The following is a 15536-nucleotide window of genomic DNA, read 5'->3' as shown; positions in this document are numbered from 1 at the left end:
TAAAATTACCAGCCATCAAGGTGAATGACTAATGTGCTGTATGTACAGAAAGTCCTCGCTTTAAGTCATCCTGTTTTAGGTTGTTTCGATTTAATGTTAAGTTTTTACTGGGGACGGTATTCGTGTTTAGTGTTGTGGATTTGCATTAATATGGTTTTGTGCTGGGCATGATGAAACGTAACGTGACCCAATTGATGCTACTTAGGAGTAGCCTCTCCCACTCCCTAACGCTGCCCACTTCTCTAGTTTGCAACCTCCCCAGCTTGCCAGCTTACCTCCATAATCCCACAACCTGAAGCTGCTCTGACACCATAGGTTACTTCTTGCCTTTTGCTACTCATCCCCCAAAGACTTGCTCACAGCAAGGGTTTGGGAGTGAGTCAGCAATGGCTGGGGGTGGGGGGTGTGGGAGTGTCAGCGTCAACCAGAAGGGGAGGGCAGATGACAGTGGGGAACACAAGAGGTGGCGATCCAAAGGGCCGGAAAGCGGGAGAGGTGGCGAGTGGGACCGATGGCTAATGGGAGGCAGGTAGAAAGAGTTAACATATATTTATTTTATATTTTAATAAATTATATTGTTACTTTTTTACAAATATAGTAATGTAACACTATATATAAGCTTACAGGGTATAATTTTCAATATCTTTCTGATTGGAACCTTTTACCTTGGTTGTAATGGGGAAATCAGATTCACTTAACATTGTTTCATTTGAAGATGCATTTTTCAGGAATGCAGCAATGCTAAGCAAGGAATTACTGCTGCTGATGCCTGACATTGTCTGTACTGAAAGATTAATCAACACTGACAAATATAAATTTGCAGTTCACTATCAGAAATTTTAAAACTGACAAAATAGTACTTTAGTTTTTAAACAAACTGAAGGGACCAGGAAGCTGCTGCAATACAGCAATATGCGATCATATAAAAAATGAAAATGATATATTCACTGGAAGCAAATATACAAACAAATATGACTGATTATTAAACTATAATGTGGATTGCAGAATATAAACTGTTAAGTAGGCAAGCTGTCTAAATCCTAAACTTTAGTGCCACAAGTACGTTAAAGGAGAAAGTTATAGCATAGCACAAGATGTCTGTTCTGTACAATCCATTACTCTGTAAAATCATGTTTTGATTCTAACATTTGCTGGTGTCTAATTTAAACATGTTGATTTTGATCGCCTCTTTACCCTGAGTGGAAGGGTCGCCAAGCTGACTTTGGAGTATGGCATCTGTTGAGTAGCTTTCCTATGATTATTGGAATTTCTACTGACAAGAAACTCCGTAAATTAAACTCAGAATGGACAATAACAGTAGAAATCAAACTGGCAGAACAAATTGCAAATTTGGAGAGAGAGGGGTATGCATGAAAGAAACAAAACGCAAGTCATAGGCAAGGGGAAAACTGGGGTATGCAAAGTAGCTAAATGCAGGCTAGATACTTCTAATTTAAAAAAAATTCAATTGTGATGCAGATGTCTTAATAAATGTACACAGTGATTTATAAATATCAATGTCTAGTACAGTTTAAAATTCATTGCTGGCTAAACTATCTTTAAAGAAGAACGTTTTCTTACTATTATATGGCAAGAACATGGAGTTCAAAGTGATGATTACACAAAACAAAGTCACAGAACGTGAAGGTACCCAACACTTATTTCGCAACAAGAATCGCACCACTGAGTTTTCCTGATTGCATATAGGATTGGTAGTGAACTGCTCAGTATTGTATATTGTTTTTGGAGGAAGAAATTAAATACATCACCACAAAGGGTCACATACGGCAGTCTATTGCAGAGATGCCCAACCTTTAGGTCCAAGGTCATACTTGACCCCTGAGCTTTGAAAATCCAACCCTAAAAGCACAAGCTATTTGTACTGACCCCCTCTGTGGGTTCTGTGTGTTTTTAGCTCTAGTCTATTAGCACCTTGTGAAATACAAAAATCAATCGGAACAGTTACTGAAACATGCATCTATTTGGCAAAGTCAAATCCTTGCAACACTGTGATTTACTGTTTTCTAGGTTCTGCTAGTCTGAGTGAAATCCAGATAACTTTCTAAAAAAACAGAATTTGCAATAAGCTTCAGTAGGCTAAACTGTCATGGCTCAGTCAATACTATCATTTGAATGAATGATTTGAGGCCTCCCTTTTTTCAAGATCTTTGAGCACATCATCCTGGAGGTCTGGGCTCACCATTCCAATTATTCTTTGTTTAAAGCCCTTCAGTCCAGTTTCTACTTTGTTTAGTGTCCACTGCAGCCTGACAAAAATCGACTTTTTATTTGACTGTGGTATGTTCCAGTCTCCCTATTCTCAACCTTTCTAAAGCGTTTGATACATGCACACCACATTGTCCGCTCCATGGTATCATCTGCATTTGGTCCCACTTTTTAAAGAAATTTACTCTCTGAATGTGGGTGTCATGAGCAGGGCCAGCATTTATTACCCATCTTAAGTGTCCTGAGAAGATAATGGTGGGCCACCTCCTTGAACTGCTGCAGTTTCTTCTCTGTGTAGTGGTTTAATATAACTAAGTGACTTGCTAGGCTACTTCTAAGGGCAATTGAGTATTTTTGAATTATTCGCTAACGGGGTAAGGGCATCATTGGCTGGACCAGCATTAATTGCCCAATTGTCCTTGAGAAGGTGAAGATGAGCTGCCTTCTTGAACTGCATTAGTCCATGTGGTACAGGTACACCGACATATTATTATAGAAAGGGAGTTTCAGGATTTTGACCCAACGACTGAGAAGGAATACCGATATAGTTCCATGTCAGGATGGTATGTGGCTTTGAGGTGAAATTGCAGGTGGTGTTCCCATGCAACTGCTGTCCTGCCATTCTAGATGGTAGAGGTCATCAGCAGAGTATCTTATAGATGGTACACACTGCCACCACTGTGCATCAGTGGCAGGCGAAGTGGATATTGAAGGTGGTGGATGGGGTGCCAATCAAACAGGCTGCTTTGTTCTGGATGATGTCAAGCTTCGAGTGTTATTGGGGCTGCGTTCATCTAGAAAAAGAGAGTAGAGTATTCCATCACATGTCCGACTTGTGTCTTGTAAATGGTGGACATGCTTTAGGGAGTCAGGAGGCGAGTTAACCATTGGAATTGTATACAAACCAAGTCAGGTAAGGATAGTAAATTTTCTTCCCTAAATGACATTAAAGAACTGTATGCGATTTTTTAAAAATACAAACATTCTTGACAGCTTTATGGTCATTTTTTTAAATTATGAATTTATACCAGTTTTTTGTTCCCAGATTTCTTTTTACATTCAAATTATCATCTTCCATGACACTTATTCACTGCATTAACAGACTAGGCACCTGGATTACTAATATATTAGTTTAACCACTATATTACCACGCTCCAATATAATCAGCACTTTCCATGCGATCGTTTTTCCTTGTACTCCACCACAGTCATCTGTAACGTGCCACAAGGTTCCACCCAGGAACTATTAACTCCTATTCCTTATCTGCATGCTCCTCCTTATCATCCAAAGGTATAAAGTCAGCTTCCATATGCATGTTGAAAACGCACATCTCTAATTATAAAATAAGAATCCATGGTCACCACCATACTTGTCTGACTGCTTGTAAGGCAATGTGAATTTGTAGGAGACCTCTATATGTCCATTACCATTTTGTTCAGTTCTTGCCAAATAATCTGCACCTTAGCTCCATCCTCCCCTTTGTTACTCCTTCAGGCTCAACTTATTTGCGTTAATCTTGGAAGTTTTGTTTGCTGTGTTTGGTAGGTGGGAACATGACGACAGGCATGGGCATTTAGACAGGAGTACAGGAGAGGAAAATGGAGGGAACTGGGGGTGGTAGGAGGGAATAGCAAAGGGGCAGAAAATAAGTATTCAGGGCAGGAAGAGAGAGAGAGAGAGAGAGAAACTAGAGAGAACAGAAAGGTGAAGGCTGTAAAGTGCTAAGTTCAGAAGGTTCTACACATTCAATTCCGCCCCCCTCCCCAGGTGTTTAAAAACAAAAGAGCTTACCAACGATTTTGTGGAAAAGCCCCAGTGGTTTTCAGCACTCTGACAACTTCAACTAAAGCTTCCCCAAATTCATTGGGAAAGATTTGAAGAAATATTGGGTCAAAAATCCTAGAACTCTCTTCCTAGCAGCACTCAATGTACTTAGAACTACATGGACTGCAGCAGTTTAAAAAGACAGGTCACAACCATCTTACAGGAAATTACGACACGGCAATGAATGTTAGATTCACACGTACATGCATATTAAAAAAAAAAATCCATTTTAAGAGCCACATTCTAGCCCTGGTCAACATTAAGAAAAAAAATCTGGTTTTTGTATCACACCTTCCAAATCCTCAGCAAGTGTCAAAGCATTAACAGCCAAGAATTACTTTTGGGATTTCTCTGTTGTCCAGTGACAAATGCAGAGAATAATTTTTACACAATACAGTGCCAGAAACAGCACTGAGACTATGTTAATCTATTTAAGTGGCATTACTTGAAAGACTAATAATAGCCAAGAAAACCTGATGTTTTTTTGAAAAGTAACTTGTGATTCCTTATTACCACTTGTACAGATAATGCTTCTGTTTAATAGGTCGTCTAAAACATGCCACTTCCAATAACACTGCATAACAGGGCAGCATGAGTGAGGAGGGACAAAAAAAAAAAGACCCTGAAAGAGAAAAAGACATCTTGGTAGTTCTGCACTGCTAGATTAGGTTAGGTCAAGGAGCTGGTATGATCCCCTCAGCCCATGGTGTAACAGCACCCCCAGGAATACTTATCTCAAACAGATTCAGAATCTGGTAAAAGTAATGAAAAGAGTAGGTCATCTTCACAAAGGAGACAGACAGACTAAACACTTGTGACACTTAGCTGCTAATTCCCATCTATACCACTACATGATCTGCACTACCCAACATTCCTGCAGATGACACCTGAACACCTTTTATTGAAGAAGTTGGGAAAGTGACCTAGCTCTTTAGGCAATGGAGAAAGAATAACAAAAGGTATGGAGACTGTTATATAGCATCATCATTTGCAACTCAGGTCCAAGCACCAAACAAATATACTGTATACCACACAAGTCTGCTTTCTACGTTAGAATGAGAACCCAATGCAGACTTACCTTGAAGCAGTTTGGTCAGTTTCAGAGCTATTTAAAAAGAAAGAAGGTGTTAAATCATAATGTTTATAAGCTATTAAATTTGGTACCTAAGTTTTGCTTCATAAACTTTTAGTGTTTTGGAATCCAAAGTAGTTTTAAAAAAGTAAAAAGCTACATTTAACACTTCTCTATTTCTGTTCTCTTCAGTTAAGAACACATTTTATCTACAAATGCATGCCAATATTGCTGAACTGCATGATTTAACACATAAGAAAACCAAACCAATCAAGTTTCAATTATGGCATTGAAATTCTTTGTTGCCAGGTCCTCTTGTTTGCTGTGTAATCCTGGTACTATTTCAGTTATACTTGTTACTAATGTACTCAATACTTAATAAAAACTGAATCAAGAACTGCAAACTTAGGGACAATAAAAAATCATTATGGCTTCCACCAGTGGGTTACATTGGTGTATAACTGGCTGTTGGAAAATCAAAGTGGAGGCAGTGGAATCCTCATAATTCATAATGCACTATCAGGATGCCCAGAAGATTAAATATTTAAAAATGATGGTTGAAGAGGAGGGTGGCACTTAAATGATGATTAGGTTCAGTATAAACCAGCTAATTATTTTAAAGCATGACAAAATACATTCGCCTGGAAGCCCTCCAGCAACTTCATTGCTCTTTTGTAAATCCATTCAACCAAAGGAGACATCTAACTTGCAAATGCTTGGCAATGACATCACTGTTTTCCTGCTTCAATAGAGTTAAAGTCATTGTAGCATAGGATGAGACCATTTGGTACATCAAGTCCAAACTGGCTCTCTGTAGAGGAATCCTATCAGTCCCATTCCTGCACTCTACAATAATCATCAATAAATGCAGCACTGATTAGGACTTGAACATGGAGGGTAGTGTAACATGATCTCCATGGCTTGTTGGGTCACTCTACAGTCTGAAATAATGGGAACTTCCATAACCACTGCCAACAGAGGCTTCGGATTGGGGCTGACACTTATACAGCTCAACACCATACCACACAATGCATTCACCCTTTAGTTGTTGGAGAGATCCTCCTCACCTAATAGTTCCCAAATTATCCCTATTTGGAATCACTGGACTTGTGTTCAGTTATGCACAGAATAATCACCAATAGGCAAGCGATGTGCATTTTAACTTCTCCAACAAGCTGTTAGCAGCTGCCCTCTCTCAAATACCATTTTCACTTTAACATATATCAAGTGTAAACTAACATTTTGTATAGTCTGAAGCCCATAATTAATATAGATCCCATGATTTGGGAGATGCAAGGGAAGTTGAGACCAAGATTTTGACGACAGGATCCCATACTGCAAGTTTACAATCTTGATCACAACAGTAGGGGAGAGAACAATTAGAAGCAACAATTCTAATGCCATTTTCATATAGCATTTGCCGCAATTACAAAGATGATTTATCTATTTGGATGGAATTTATTTTTAATGGGGAAGAGGAGAAAGAGATGGCAGTTTAAAAACAAAAGTAAATCAACAGGAACTTTAAGTGGAATATTTTTTTTTTCAGATGTTTATTTCATTGTGAATAGTCTTATTTTACAATAAAGTTGATTATCCAAGAGTGTCCCCTCCAGAAGATAAGGACATTGACATCATAACAACAGACTTGAAACTTTACAAGAGATGCCTTTAGTCATATTTATTGACAATTGAAAAGCATGGAAATTAATTGAAATACAAATTATACAGTATACAAATATTAAAATAATTAAATCAGTAAAATTACAAAACGGTTTAACATTTTTAAAACTACCTTTCATATCATCTGGCTTCACACACATCTGAGTTACGCACACATATTTTCAAAACTGGTGCCTGCCACAACCCTTTGCCAGTAGCCAAGTGTACCAACAAAACTATCTGGAAGAAGCCAATTCTAATATGAACAGGCTGCAGAATCATTAAATGCACCCTTCCCATGATAAGTATATTCTCCGACACTGCATGTTGCCGAAACAATTTATAAACACAGCATCAAGATCATCTACTGGTTGTGGTACTATACTGTTCAGATGACTATTAGGTGACAAAGAAACTGGACACATTCCAGCCTAAGGCTTACTTGCAGATTGCATACTTCATTAAACATCTTCCTCAGTCAAAAATATGCTGAAAGAAGAGGGAAGGATTCCTCCATGCTCTAAATGCATTAAAATTGTAAACCCAATCTTTATGCAAAGGGTTTTATGATTACTGAAGAGAGTGCAGAGAAATTCTTGTTCCAAAATAAGGCAAAATGAAAATTACTTACCATTTTGCTTGGTGATGACTGGAGGTTGATTTTGATGTTGCATTGTATCTCTCTGCAATTAAAATCTCATTATTAAAAAAAATATAGTTCTAAACACTACCAAAAACCATTCAGGGCCTTCAATTATGTGCAATAAATTTCTACCTAATTTATAAGGTACTGGACAAAGGCTCTCTTAATTATCAAGGGAGCATGTCTAGAGAGTAGGTGAGTCACAGACTAAGCAGGTGCCAGGTTCAATGCTTGATCTGTGCTGAATTAACTGATCTTAATTGGGTAGTGATGGAAGTACTCCAATTGGTCTCAGTAGGCTGAGGGTGAAAATAATTTTGTTGTTCTCATTGCTAATCACTGCCCTTTGTGGTGTAATCACAGGATGAGGGTAGAATCAGGTTCATCCTTGGTGCACAGGTGAACATTCTATCCACATTCAATAGCTCAGCAGGGAGTCAGAGATCAAGAGGGAGAAGGGAGGTTGGGGAAGGCAGACGCACTTGCTTTGATATAGGTTTGGAGGAAACTGGGGTTCAGGGAAGAAATTCCAGAGCTTTTGGCCAACTAAAGGCACAGTGATCAATGGTGGAGTGAAGGAAATGGAGGTTGTGTAGGAGGTCAGAGCTCGACTGCAGTGTTTTCATAAACGTAGGCTGGAGGAGGCTACAAAGATAAGAGGCGGGTGGTGCATAAGGCTAATAAGGGAACTGACTGCACGAGAAACATGGAGACAAAGAAGCTTATTGACAGCAGTGATGACGGGTGAGCAGGAATTGTGTTTTGGATGAGCTTAAGTTTAAGAAGGGAGGAGAGGAGGCTGGCCAGGAGATCATTGGAACAGTCAGTCATAAGGTGACAATTCTGAACCAGATTTAACAGCAAATGGGCTGAGGGAGGGATGGGCGATGTTACATAGCTGGAGGTAGAAGTAGTTAGTCTTTTTGTGGCAGAGGACATATATTTGGGTGCTCAGCTCAGAATCAAATTGGGTACCAAGGCTTCACAGAGTTTGATTTGGCCTGAAGCATTGGTCCCAAAAGGGGATGGAATCAGTGGTTAAGGGAGTGAAGTGTGAGGGGTAATGAGGCAAAAAGACAATGGCATTAGCATTTGAAAAGCTAAGTTGGAGGAATTTTTCTATCACACGGATAAAAGTAGAATCAAGCAAGAGAAATCCAATTTGTGGAAGGGAAATCCATAGTTGGATAATACAGGAAAGTTTTTGAAAAAAGGATAGTGTCAACCTTGGCTCAGTGGTAACATCCTTCCAAAATTAGGTTGAGGATTCACCCCCTTTTTCAGGGACTTGAGCACATAAATTAGGTTAGCATTATAGTGTAGTACTGAAGGAAACACACAGAAATAGAACATTCAACTGTGGTGCCAGTCAGTTAGATCAATGCTGATTTGTATCCCAGCACAATTTACTTGCCTTTGCTCCATACCTCTTGATACCCTCCACCTAACAAATATTTATTGATCTCAGTGCTGAAAGTTTCAACTAAGCAGCATCAGCATCCACCACTTCATGGAAAGAAATATCTGGATTTCCAGTGCCCTGTGAGAGAGAAAAAGTGCTTCCTGATGTCACCCCTAAAAGGCCTAGCATTAATTTAAGATTGTTCCTTTGTTCGAGATGGAGTGTTGGACACAGATGACATCTTTGGGATGAGATGTTAAGCACAAGTTACAACTGCCCTCGCTAGTGGACATAAACGATTCATAGTGTTAAACTTCTGACAAGATGGTGAAGTAGGAAACCAATTGTTTACTTAATACTAGATTTATTTACAGATTGCAACATTGTAAATGCCTTCCTTTACCTAACACCTTTTGTCCCAGTAGTATGTGCTTAAGGTACTTAAATCAATTAAGGTACTTACATCAATCAGTGCCTTCCACTTATATATCCTTAATCTTAATAATACAATTAACATAACATTAATACATAGTACTATTCAGAGAGCAGGGGGGTTATCCAAGAAGTCCTGACCTATGTTTGTCCCTCAACACCAGTAAATCAATTTATCTGGTCTAAAAATAGAAAGTGCTGGAAAAACTCAGTAGGTCTGGCACCTGTGGAGAGAGAAACAGAGTTAATGCTTCAAGTCAGACATTAACCATGGGCTGAATGGCCACTTTCTGTGCTGTAACTTTATGGTTATACGGCTATCTCGCCACAGATGCTGCCCGACCTACTGAGTTTTTTCACCACTTTTTTATTTCAGATCTCCAGCACCCGCAGTATTTTGCTTTTGTTTCAGTTTATCTAATCATTTATCCTTGCTGTTCATGGGACTATGCTGCAGACAAATTGGCCACCGTATTTATCTTATGACAGTGACTAGATTTCAAAATTATTAACTGATGGATTTTATCATGTTCTGTGGAAGTTAAAGGCACTACATAAATGCAAGCTTGTTTTTTCTTTCAATCTTTGGTCAACATTTACACTTCAAGTATATTAACACTTTAGATTTAACCAGGTAAATAACACATTAAATAATTATGAAGTGTTTATTATTTTGACCTAATTACCCCTAGCATTATTGGATATTTCAGCGCTACTATGCATTCTTCATAATCAACAGGAACAGATACATTCCTGGGTAAACAATCTTATGCCACCATTTTCTATTCTTAATCGATAAGGAGGTGTTAACAACTAGCCACTAAGAAAGAAATATTGTCTATCAACTTCATATTTTAGCACCATTTTCGCTTGCTCCAAACGCTCGTGATTACCGGCATGTGACTAGTGTCCAGTTCTTTGCTAATTGTTGTCCTTTAATTAATTAATAGGCATGTTTTTCCTTCCTGCTGTGAAGAAGTACCTAGCTGTCCTGGGCTTTCGCCACCCGAGCTTGCCAGATGGTGGGCATTGCAGAACTAAATTTACACCTGACCATGTCAATCTGACTTGGAATAAAAGGCTCATCAGATTCTGAAGACAAATTATCCCTACAACCTTAATGTAGCCTGAAAGTTGTAAATGAATATGGGCAACTGTTAACCATTAAGATAATTTAGTTTTTAAATCACTCCACTTAGGTAGTGAATATATGTTTCATTTTATTATTGTGACAAGGTTTTAAAACTATAAGTGGATTCCCATAGAAGTACTCTGGGGGGGGTACATGACGGCACATGGTAGAATTTTAATATCTGCTGGGCGTGCAGTAAATGGATAATAGTGGCATTTCCTGATTGAAGTTACACCCCAAAATAGTCAGAAAAGAGTGTTAGAATTTCAGTGCTACAGACAAAGTATAAAGCTATTATATAACACAAGCAAATGCAATTAATCAATCTTTTAAGGTGTAGGTGTCGCTTTCAAAGATTAAAAATGGTTAGCTAATGTTAAGTAAACACTGGTTAAGTTCATAGACAGGTCAGGTATGATTGTGTTTCTCTGGTGTTTTTCTGTCACTGCAGTTTGTACATTCCAAGTAACTGCCTTTACTCCTCATTACCTTTGCGCAGAGAGAAATTTAATTAGCGTGCCATGACTTAAGTATGCAGTCTTTGTTTAGATTATGATAAAAGAAGATCTTCCATGCTTTGGCTGTCAGCAAGTTGGATGATATGTAATTTTCTACTGACAGGAGCATCACACCATGTAATGAAGACTAATATGGATAAATTAATAAACATCCCATTTTAAATAGTTTTAAATACTTACTCTGCCCTGGTACATTGTAGTTAACATGCTGAGATTCCTAAAAAGATAAAAGATAATAAAGATGTGAAATGTACTTCAACTAAAATGATCATTCTAGGACTGGAAATGGAACAAACTTCTCCTTTACCCATAGATGTTCCGCTGACTATCCAAATTTTAAGCAATATAGGCCTCTAAAATCCACTGCCATTCAGGAAATTTTCATAGTGTACTTTACCTGCAAGATCGTGTACATATTCTGTAGGGTTTTAATCACAATACATGTTGGAAAACAGTGCTGGAAGTAGTTTCTTAAATTTACTCACAATTAGGACCTCTTTCGAACCCAGTACAATGAACTTTCCACTCACCAAAATCTGTTAATTGAGCCTTAACCAGAGAAAATAAACCCTGAAGAGAATTGAAATGCACCTTTGGTAGGGACAAGAATCTAGTCAGTGGGGTAGATAAGAGCAGCTACAGGACAAAAAAAGGATCAGATGCAGCATGAAAGCAAAAGGAAATGGAAGAGAGAAAGAAACACACCAAGGTTAATCCCAAGCTGTAGTGATTTTCAATTTGCAAAAGATGCAAAGTAGTGAAGCTTCCTCAAACTAGTTAGTAAGTGTGCTTGTAGATTTGCTGCAAAATGAATGCATCATCTTCAATACAACCTGACATCTGTACATAATCACAGGTTCCCCTTAGCTGTGCATTAGTGGAAATATTCACTTTACCAATGCATTTGAGCTTCCCATCTCAGGAATGGATTTACATTTGTTCAAATAAATCGTTAATATCATCAACATTAAAATGTAATGTGTCAAATTTTAAAGTTTATATATTGCAGGTACATTTTTTCTACTAAAAGGATACAAAGATACTCAAGTTCCCTTGCATTGTGAATTCCTCTGCAATGCCTTCCTCACTCTTGCAGTGTGCTTGTCCTTTGACATTTCTTCTTTTTCTCTCACACTGAGTAGTTCCTTTATCTTCTCCCACATCATGGATTCACAGCTACATTATTTCTTTCCTACATCACACCAATTCCACTGTTCTTGTACTCTTCTCTTGACCCCAGTTTTAAAAATTCCATGTCTGTAGAAGTAAACACAGATACCCACCTTTGTTGGAAATGGAAATTTTGATGGCTCAGCCTTGCACGGTGTATGAATTGCTGTCAGAGGTGGTGGCCAGGAGTGTGTCATTTCCTACAGCACACAGTGTACAATGGGTCAGAATTGTATTCCATGACAGATGACGCAATAATAAATCCTAACCAACAAGTAATTTATACAGAGGGTCATGAGGACTCGAAACGTCAACTCTTTTCTTCTCCGCCGATGCTGCCAGACCTGCTGAGTTTTTCCAGGTAATTCTGTTTTTGTTTAGTAATTTATACAGAGCAAGCTTGATGGGCTGTATGGTCTACTCTTGCTCCTATTTCTTATGTTATATTCTGATAACAGCTCAAAAATCTTGTAGCTTCAACTACCTAATACATTAAAAAGTTTATTTTTGCACACACATCCTGGCAACATTTTTCATTATAAATTTATATAATCAAACTTATAATGGAGAGTGACGTAGACCCAAAGTATAATTACACCTTCCCACCAATTAGAACCTAAGTCTACATAATCAATCTGCATTATAAATATGGGCATCAGAATTTACAAAAGATATATAAGTACAGAATTTTAACTAATCTGGGGGCTGAATCACAGTGCGCCCTGGTCAAATTATCCCCCGCCTTCTAAGAGCACTTCACTTAAATATTGAACTTGGTCTTTGACTTCCCATGTATAATCCAACAGAGGATCAACTAACTAACTAACTAAAGATGGTTATTTGGTGGTGCAGAACTTGAGTATTGCTGAAAAAGAGAGACGTCTTTTGTCTTGGACTCAGCAGTTTAATTTTGCAAGAAAATACCTTGTCTGTTGCAAAAGCGGAAGGGATATGCTGTTTGATATGATCCTCCGGTCTTTAGGACTTAAGGCCTACATACCTGGCATCTCACTAGCACTGAAATTCATACACCACATTACTCATTTGTGGGATAGTGGAAAGGTCATTTTGGCTTGATCCTGTTAGTGGCAAAAACCATTTGTGTTGCTACTGCATAGTAGCAGCGTGAAACAGTTAACTTCATTTGTTGCTCAAATTTTTGCGATATCTTGCTCTTTCAAGGAAAGCTTAGGGGAACTCGGCACTTTTCAGGGCTGAAAGCGACAGCCTTTGGGCCCGTTTATGAGTTTGCGGGATATACAGCGTGAAGTGATCCATCAGGGTAGCCATTATTATCCTGCAAGATGCCTTTGATGCACCTTATTTCAGCACAAAGCTTGCATGGTGAGCAAATGGCTCATTTACGAGGTTGCCATTAGGACCAATCTTAAAGCGTGTGGGAACTATAAGAGTCCCAACGAGTGTATCGACCAGTGAAGGTAGGCTTGCGATAGACCATGGTAGAAAATCTGGCAAATTTCTCAACTAATACATGAAGGAAAGGGAGTTCATTTGACTGCTCCATTTCAAAGGTGAATTTAAGCACAGGATGGAACCCATTAAGACATGTAAGGAAATTATGACTTGCAGCTGTGGATTTCATTATAGCAAATGTACCATCCACATATCTGAAATATAAAAGGGATGGGAGGTTGGGTGTCATTCCATTGAAGACATATTTCTCATGGAACCCAGCAAATGTATTTGAGAGAGCTGGGTTTAAAAAGGGGATCCAATGGCAACATCATCTATTTGGACATACATGGTGTCATTAAAGCTGAATTTTAAGTTGCCAAGTTCATACAATTTCACGCAATGGGTCTAGATTGCCATGGTATAGTGCTGCAGTGCAAATATCTGTGGCTCCCTTAAGTGGAACATTGATGAATAGGCTGGCAATGTCAATGATATTTGTTATATTTAAATCTGCAACTGCAACTGCATGTAATAATTCCTTGCATATCTTAATTGGTTCCATCTGGTGCTCAAATTCACCATTGAAATGGAGCAGTCAAATGAATTCCCTTTCTTTGAAATCTGCTAGGGGGTTCTCTACCATGGTCTACCACAAACCTACCTTCACTCGTCAACACACGCTGTGGGACTATAGTTCCACTCGCTATAAGATTGGCCTTATCGGCAACCTCGTAAATAGGGCCTGAGCCATTTGCTCACCACACAAGCTTGATGCTGAAATAGGCATATCCTGAGGGATAATGGCTACCCTGATCAGATCATTTCACGCTGTATATCGTGCAAATTCATGAACAGGCCTAAGGCCTGGAAAAGTGCCCAGTCCACCTCAGGTTACCCTGGAAAGGCAAGGTATCTCAAATATTTGAGCAACAAGTGAAGCTAGCTGTTTCATGCTGCTACTATGCAGTAGAAACACAGGTGGTTTTTGTCACCAACTGAATGCTGCTGTCAAGCCAGAAAGGCGTTCCAGCTATCTCACAAATGAGTAACATGGTGTATGAATTTCAGTTAGTGTGATGCCAGGTACATAGGCCATACGTCACAAAGACTGGATTCAATCAAACAGCATGTCCATTCCGTCGTTCGCAACTGTCAAGGTAAGGGCTTTATCCAACCAGCCCATGCTTGCAAAACTCAAAAGTGTCCAACTTTAGGTGTGATTCTGCGATCAGACAACATTTGCTAAATAATCCTCAGTGTGTTAAGAATTATGCTGACAACCAATTTGAGATCATCAATCGGGCTCGCAGTGTGGCGTGTGTGTACTGGAAGCTACATATATTAATAGACAGGGCTCTGTTCTTTGAAGACAAAAAGAACATGTACACACATTGCACCTGTTTCAGCTAAACAAAATAAGTGCCAGCCATTCATTGGTTCATTCCCCAGGGCAACGTTTTGACCAGAGTCAAGCTGTCTAGCTTAAGTTTCAAACAATGCTTGGCAGTTAACCATCAGTCACTATCAAATGGAGCATTCTCCATGGCACTGCCTCTACCAATCAGAGTCCACTTGCCAACTAATCAGCACACACTTCTCATGCAGTATGTATTTCCCCTGACAATGGTATTTCTTGTGAAGTGTTCTGATGAGTCCAAGTTGAAAAGCTTTGACAAAAAGTATCTCTTTTTCAACAAAATTAAAGATACTTCATCCACTTATAGATTTTCACTACTTTTTAATTCCACAGATTTCAATGCAAGCGAAGCTCAATTTATTTCTGTATAACGAACTTTGAAGTAGCATACATTTATAACAGGAAAACAGTCTAACAGTTAAAAGTTAATTTTCATGCCTTCCACCTTTTCTGGTTTTGCATTACTGTATCACCATTGTTGTTCAGTTGATTCAAAGCATTCAGTTTAGCAAAATGGGAAGAAATATCCACAACACCTTATGGCCATTGCAAAACAACTGCAAAGCATTTACAAAGGAGATCCAGCTGGTATTACCAAGTATGCCCTCTGAGTTGCTTTTGC

General features: G+C 38.7%; 1 protein-coding gene across 6 annotated transcripts in view; it reads right to left on the bottom strand.

Moving 5' to 3' along the window:
- aff4 (AF4/FMR2 family, member 4) overlaps positions 1 to 15536 on the bottom strand; it is a 118752-nt gene that overhangs the window by 52287 nt on the left and 50929 nt on the right. For 4 of the 6 annotated variants that reach the window (XM_041194569.1, XM_041194571.1, XM_041194568.1 and 1 more), the window contains 4 exons: positions 12195 to 12281; positions 11092 to 11128; positions 7416 to 7467; positions 5129 to 5155 (listed from right to left, as the gene is read on the bottom strand). In XM_041194569.1, the coding sequence (XP_041050503.1) occupies positions 5129 to 5155; positions 7416 to 7467; positions 11092 to 11128; positions 12195 to 12281 (203 nt within the window). The remainder of the gene's footprint in view (positions 1 to 5128; positions 5156 to 7415; positions 7468 to 11091; positions 11129 to 12194; positions 12282 to 15536) is intronic. The other 2 variants (XM_041194573.1, XM_041194572.1) reach the window with 1 other exon arrangement.

Source organism: Carcharodon carcharias, chromosome 8, assembly GCF_017639515.1.
Source record: "Carcharodon carcharias isolate sCarCar2 chromosome 8, sCarCar2.pri, whole genome shotgun sequence".
Taxonomy (NCBI): Eukaryota; Metazoa; Chordata; class Chondrichthyes; order Lamniformes; family Lamnidae; genus Carcharodon; species Carcharodon carcharias.
Note: the sequence above shows the minus strand (reverse complement) of the source record. Positions and strands in the feature narration are given on the sequence as shown.